General features: G+C 41.3%; 1 protein-coding gene across 1 annotated transcript; it reads left to right on the top strand.

Annotated features, from left to right (window-relative positions):
* Window positions 1-3746: 3746 nt before the first annotated feature.
* Window positions 3747-7217, top strand: LOC146630100 (F-BAR and double SH3 domains protein 2-like). The gene is made up of 4 exons (XM_085355700.1): window positions 3747-3764; window positions 5256-5439; window positions 5524-5669; window positions 7134-7217. The coding sequence occupies exons 1-4, from the start codon at window positions 3747-3749 to the stop codon at window positions 7215-7217; spliced, it is 432 nt and encodes a 143-aa protein (XP_085211826.1).

Raw genomic sequence — 7217 nt, forward strand, 5'->3', positions numbered from 1 at the left:
GGCAGTTTGGTGTAATTGTTAGCCTTGTAATTCATAGTAATATATTTCCCACACACAACCTCAACCTCTGCCTCTCCATGTGAGCAGAGACGCAGCAGCATCTTGTTTCTACAGGAAGCCTGATTAAAATGTGAGGCATTTATACGGTGTACAAGATTAAAGAATATAAAACTGATATTACTAAACCTGATTTCCTTCCATCTATTTTCTGCTGCTTATCTGAGTCCGGTCATGATGCCCAGACGTCCCCCTCCCCAGCCACCTACTCCTGCTCTTCCTGGAGAACAGTGAGCCGCCACTCTGGTGCCTTTCGGTGTAAACGAGTAGCTTTCCAAATAACTCAGCTCTTCATCGTGTTTCTAAGGCAGAGGTCAGACATCCTTCAGAAGATGCTCATTTGTGTCAGATTTTAGTCATAGGTAAAGGTATGACTGTAGACTGACGGGTAAATCAACAGGGATCAATACCCTGCTCCTCTTTTTTCCAATACAAGTTCCTCTATCAAATCATTTTTTGACACTTGAGTCAGCAGTCCAAGCAGAGATGTCCAGAAGTTCCTTTTCCCACTTAAGTGGTATTTATGGTCACACAAATGCGTCTGACAACAGACAGGCAGCGAATACTGGGATACCACGGCGAGCCGGCCGAGATACATAATGTGTCCAGTGTGTGTTTGGTCTGCCCTTACCAGCTCGTCTAGGAGACATTCTGGAGGCCTCCTATTTCAGATGCCAGTCAAACCACCTACACTGGCTCCTTTCCTTTCTGTGAATGATCGCAGTTGAGGAGGAGAAGCTATGCTGTCCCCTGGTATGGTCTCCCCAAGGCAACTGGTTCTTGATGAGGGGCCAAACTTAAGTACAATTCAAAAGACCAAAGTTACTAGCCTGGGACCAGTACTGGGGAGGTTTCTTTGTTTTCCAGAACAGCTAATAGCTGTGCCCCATGAGTTCAGCTTAAAATATCCACACAGGTACTTCGTCCTCCCTCGGGTGGGCAGAGAGCTTTGTGGTCCAGGTTGTGGTCCAGTCCCCGGCTGCTTTAGCTGGCTTTAGAAAAAACCTGAAATTAGAATTAAAACTGTTTGTACCTTCACCTGTGTTACTTACAGTGATATGTTATGTAATTTGTTAACTGTCTCTTTAAGCTTTCAGCAGCTGCAGAGTTAAAAATAGTCTGTGTGAAAATAGGCAGGCGGTGAACTCGAGCCTGTGATACGTTTTTAATGTCAGGCTGTGACCACAAACACCAGAGTGGTCATCAGCATTCAGATCAGCTGATAGTAACCAGAAACGGCTTTATGGTCATTCTCTTAATTGTTATTGGCGTTTTCTTTTATTTGACTTGTTTAAAATAATAAAAAGCTGATTTGGGTTCATTTTATAAGCAAATCACATAACTTAATACAACAGAAATAAACTGACAGAGTAATGGAAAATAAAAAATTATAAATGTGGCCCAAAGCTACACGGATCACTGGCCACAATTCATTCAGCTGGAGGTCTTTTTTTTTTTTCAAAGTTAATTTTAAATAGAAATAAATGTGGGCAAGAAATTAAAACTAAATAGGGAGCAAGCCTGAACCCTAAAGGCTTTACTAAGTGTTAATTATGCAGGTTTAGACATGGGCTGATTTGTAAGCTTGTGATAAACCTTAAATAAGTATATATGTATATTTTTGTCTGTTCCCTTGAAACGCATGCAGGTTCTGCAGGAGTTTCACCAGCAGCTGTTTGTGCAGAAGAACATGGCGTTCCAGCAAGCAGTACGGTAAATACTGATGTTTTTCTCTTTTTATTCATTATTAAATGCATAAAATATCACATGCGATTGCTTTTAGTGATTATTGGGGAAAATAAACTCGTATTTATTATGCATGGAATGAAATCCCCAACCTTAAAAATTTAGAACTTAACATGATTTCTCTAAAATGTTCAAGTAAAACTTGAAGAATAATTTTTGAAACTATTAAAATCCAAATCTCAAAGTGTTTGGGTTGCTTTTAATACAAATTTTGTAGCATAAAATAAGGTTCGTGTTTGACTAATTTAGTTGGTAGGAGGTGTTAATCAGTTTACCGGAAAATCAATTTCTACAGAAAAGTGAAGTGAAATGTGGATCCTTCAGAACTGCACAGGTTGGAAACCACAGGTAAAATGCTGTAATGAACACAGATCAGAGGAGATTGTTGAGAAGTGGAACAAAGCTCAACAGATGACAGATTAATTTGTTTAGACAACAATCAATACAAAATCAGACGAGTGGAACAAGCAGCTCACGGGCATCCTGAAAGCTGAGCTGGCCGTGGCCACAAAAGCCCGGACTGGACTCGGCTCAGGACCTTGATGCTCAAAGCGGCTTTAGGCAGAGCAGATCCACCTTTTTGGTCCAGAGTTAAACATCTCAACAATACCAGATGCAGAAAAGATTTTTTTTTTTTTTAGACATTCATGATCACTGGAGTATGAAGCTTGAGAAGCTGGGTGATGACCTTTCCTCTAAATTGATACACAAGCAGGAAAAAATGTTCTAATTTTCTAAAAAATTGTAAGTAACAGACAAAGTAGCTCCATTGTTTGAGTGTCAATAATCTGTCTGCACTGAAATAAACAACTAATTTAAATAGATTTTAATCACAAAAGTGCTGCACACACATTATGGAACAGTCTGGGTAAGAAGTCAAAGCAGGAAACATAATAAGTCCTGCGTGATTGGTCTTTATCTTTGTTAGTCTGAACTATGAGCCTGAAGGCAGAACAGTGAACTTTGTACTGTACTCCTTGCCCTGCACAGGAACTTAGATTATTTCCCATTTTTAGTTTTTATTTACAGATGTGTCGTCTCATTTCCTCACCGTGGGACTATTTCCAGCTCGTGTTTGTTCCGACTTTATCAGACTGTTTATCTTCCTAAATAAATGCACAACCTCCACTTTTAATTAAATATTTGGATTGGACGTGGATCTTTAACATGTCACCAGGTGAAGGACTGGTGACATCCTTCAGAAGATGCTCATTTGTGTCAGATTTTAGTCATAGGTAAAGTTATGACTGTAGACTGACGGGTAAATCAACAGGGATCAATACCCTGCTCCTCTTTTTTCCAATACAAGTTCCTCTATCAAATCATTTTTTGACACTTGAGTCAGCAGTCCAAGCAGAGATGACCAGAAGTTCCTTTTCCCACTTAAGTGGTATTTATGGTCACACAAATGCGTCTGACAACAGACAGGCAGCGAATACTGGGATACCAGTTATAATTCTGACTTTGAAGTGAAGCCACTTTTTGTTTTGGCTGTTTTTAATCAGTTCCAGTCGTGTTTAACCCCCATTTAGATTTACTTTCCCAAACTTTGTGGCACTAATGATTCTGTGTCCAGGTTTAAAACACCTGCTCTTTGAATTTGTACAGAAATTCTAGTTTAAGTCTGAGTTTTGTGCTGCTTTGGAGTATTAGTTGTTTTATATTACCTGAGTCCTGAGTAAAGTGTGGTATAAATGCAGGCATGGTCTCAGTGTTTTCTTCAGTGTTCTGGCTGATGTTATTGAAGCCACAGTGAGCATTTTTGTCCGTTCACCAGTGTGGCGGTATTTGAAAAATATACATCACGGGTGAAATGAAGATGGTTAAACTGTTACATCGCAGCTTTAATTTGAATGAACGTGTTTGTCTGTCTGCAGGCTTCTCAGCCAGACGAGCTGACCATCGAGGAGCAGGAAATCTTGGAGGTCATCGATGATGGCGACATGGAGGACTGGGTCAAGGTACAAAAATAACACAAACACAGTTATGTAGCAGATGCACTCTCATGTTTGAGGCTTGGTTGTTTTGTGTATTAGTTCACTCTCTGGCTCTTAGACTGTTTGACAAACATTTAGTTTCAGTTTTTATAAGACCTCGCACCGGTACAGACTATCTACTGGACGTTTTAGTGTTTCTCTGGGATCAGTTGAACTGATGTGGCTTCAGGAATTAGAATAATTCAACTAAAATGCGTGCGGTGCATTGAGGCAGGTCAGGTTGGCCTGGGTGGTAGAAGCTCTGCTGAACATACAGACAAATCAAAAAATGTACAAATACACAGTTCTCTGCTTCTTTTTTTGGCCCTGCAGCCGTAAAGGGCTGATGGGAGATTCTCGTCACGCAGCCGGGCAGGCAGGTGGGCGGGCATGGCACCCAAGTTTGTGAATGCAATAATTCATGATTGAGGCAGTTTTTAAATTCATACCTTAAGTGCAGCTACTGAAAATCTGGGCCAAATCCTGATTGATGGTGATCCAATCCTGCCTCAGCAGCGCTCCGGTTTGATCACAGTTTGTCAGCTTCTGCTTTTTAACAGCGGTTCGTGGACTCTTGATCAGTTTGAGATCTGCGGAGTGACCTGGTCATGGATATAAAATGTTAATTTGATGATCTCCCAGCTACTTAGTTATCATTTTCACTTTGTTTGTCACAGACTGTTACAAAGTTGCTCCTGGACCTTTGGGAGAAAATTTGAGAAGTCTTTGAGGACATTTTTCGGGTGGTCAGTGGTGTCTACTTAAATGTAGAAATGTCAGCTGTGGATGCTCCCATCATTGTGTGAAGTCATTCTTTTATAAACGCCTCTGCAGAGCTGCTGGTGTGTAGTCATTGTGTACTTTGTGTGTGGTTGTTTTCAGATCATTTCCCTGAAGGAACATTGTGCATTGTTGCTGTTTTACTTTTGTTTATTGTGTAAGTCTGGCTTTCCTGTGAGCCATTGTGCAAATGTTCCACGTGTTGAGCCAATATTTTATGTATATTTACTTAGGTGATTATCTTTTCATATACAGATATAGTGTTTTAATGGGATATTTATTTTAATGAATATAATCATACATAAAAATGTGAGCAATATCATTTATATAGATCTGTTTTAGTGCTGTGATTCCCCACAGCATGCCCCAACAGAGATCCCAATACCTCTGAGTGTTTTCAATCTGAATGAAAATAAGTAAGCAGCGGAAGGGGAGGCCACCGGTGTTCATGAAATCAAGCTTCATGAATTCAGCAGAGGCTTGTTTAGGATTTTAGATTTCTCGTTAATTCAGGAAGAGAGAACAAAAGCTCTCCTATTATTCTCTTTGTGGCTGTTATTAAATTCTGGCGACGATGCAGTGATATTGTTACAGCCCTACTCTTTACATCTGACTTTATTTTTTCTCATTAGGAGTTTTCCTGTTGAAACATTTTTGGCTGTTGTCATCGTCTGTGTGCATTGTCTGTGTTTCCAGGCCAGAAACCGTAGTGGACAGGTGGGCTACGTCCCGGAGAAATACCTGCAGCTGCCCTCCTTCAACAGCCTGCTGAGCATGCTGCAGTCGCTGGCCGCGCTGGACGCCCGATCCCATTCCTCCAGCAACTCCACCGAACCTGAAACCGAACCCCCAACCGGCTCCGTCAACGGAGACTCGAGGAGTGAGATCCGCCTCCACCAGATAATATCGGAGTTTTGATTTCCTGCTTTGTTTAATACCCTCGTTGCCACTGTCTGTGTTGCAGTTTCATTCGCAAAGGCTTTGTACGACTACGCGGGACAAACGGAAGATGAGCTGTCGTTCCCAGAAGGCGCCATCATCCCCATCCTGAGCAGAGAGACCCACGAGGACGATGGCTTCTGGGAGGGCGAGTTTAACGGCGTTGTTGGTGTAAGAGTTCAAATAATAGTTTGCAAAAGCTTGTGACTGCAAAATTGTGTCTGCCTAAGGGACAGTTTGTTCCAGGAGATAAGCGAGAGTTAGAAGATTAATAGGAAGCACCTGGCCTCCAGACGGAGAAGATGTCCTTTTAAATGTGTCCAAAGTTGTCAACAGAACATTTGTGGTTTTGAAACTTATGCCTGTGTTGTATCTGCTTGACGCATGAGGGGGCGTCATAAAAGTAAACCCTGATGGTATAAAACAACTGCTTGTGTATCATTGGGCGGAGATCGATGCTGTCTGTGGGCAGTGTTCATCTCCCCACGCGCGTGTTCATTAAAATCATTGTTTGACCGAAGCTCTTCTGGACCATTATTGTTTTGTGCTCACCCTCAATATTTGAACTCGTAACAAACAGCAATAACGGCAAAACATGTAATGGACGTGCTGGTCCACTAGACAACATCATGTTGATGTAAAGCTTTGGGTCTCTTATGCAAAGTAAAGAGGCTGAAATAAGGTGTCCATGAGTATCAGTTTTCAACATTCAGTATTAAGAGACAAAGACTGTACGGGTTGGGCCAGTCGTCAAGTCCTGGAGCAAAGTGAGCCTGCAAATCAATAAGATGCAAATCAGTTTATACCTTTCATATAATGTTTGAATTTGTTTATTCTGAGTTTTATTGTTCAGTTAGTTTCCACAGTTCATATATCATGTGTAATTTTTCATTAGTTTCAGTGTTTGTTTGTATTTTATTCATGATGGTTGTGTTGACAGATTTGTCCAAATTTAAAGCTATAGATGTGAACTTTTGGTTCCTTTATTATTACCTGTATAATTAGTTTCAGTCTTTGTGAAGTGGGGAAGGAGGACCCAAAAGCAGGACTCGTGCGATGGAGAGTGCTCTTTATTTACAGTGGAGTAAATAAGACAACACAATAATCTCTTGAGCTCCCTCGACTCCTGTGTCATGTCTTCACCCAAAACTCCGTGCTCTCTGCTCCGTGGCTGCTGTCCACCTGTGCTCCACTCTCCTCCTCCTGGGAAAAAAAACAACAGAGGCAGCCGTCAGGACACCATGCCGCCTAATCAACAAAAAACAGTCCCAGTCTAAATAATCTAAAAGACCAACCACGGCTCCAGTGATGGCAACACACAGTTCTAGTGACCAACCCAGTGGGCGGCACTCGAGACAAAGCAGTTCAGGTGGCCTGCACACATTTAGTATCAGGCTTTACAAAAAAAAAGTTTCAACTATGTTAGGATCCATGTTCATCATGTGTGATGTGTGTTTACATTTGAAGGTGTTTGTGGATTTGTCACCTCTCTTCAAGGTGTGGTTTGTGTTTGATGCTGAAAGAGATAAAGACTGCTGATTGGCTGAAGTGGGGTTCAATAAAAATTGTTTGGTTGTTGTTTTGGGCACTGCTCAGGTCCACATTAAATAAACTGCTGCTCATGTGTGTTTGTAGGTTCTCAGTCATCCAGGTCATGGTTGTCTAAGGAGCCTGGAAAGAAAGCGACTTTACTTCTTTAAGGTTCTGGATGATGTTTAA

This window comes from Diplotaxodon limnothrissa, linkage group LG6 (assembly GCF_057381915.1).
Source record: "Diplotaxodon limnothrissa isolate DT_005_m linkage group LG6, D_limnothrissa_male_GT1.1, whole genome shotgun sequence".
Classification (NCBI taxonomy): domain Eukaryota; kingdom Metazoa; phylum Chordata; class Actinopteri; order Cichliformes; family Cichlidae; genus Diplotaxodon; species Diplotaxodon limnothrissa.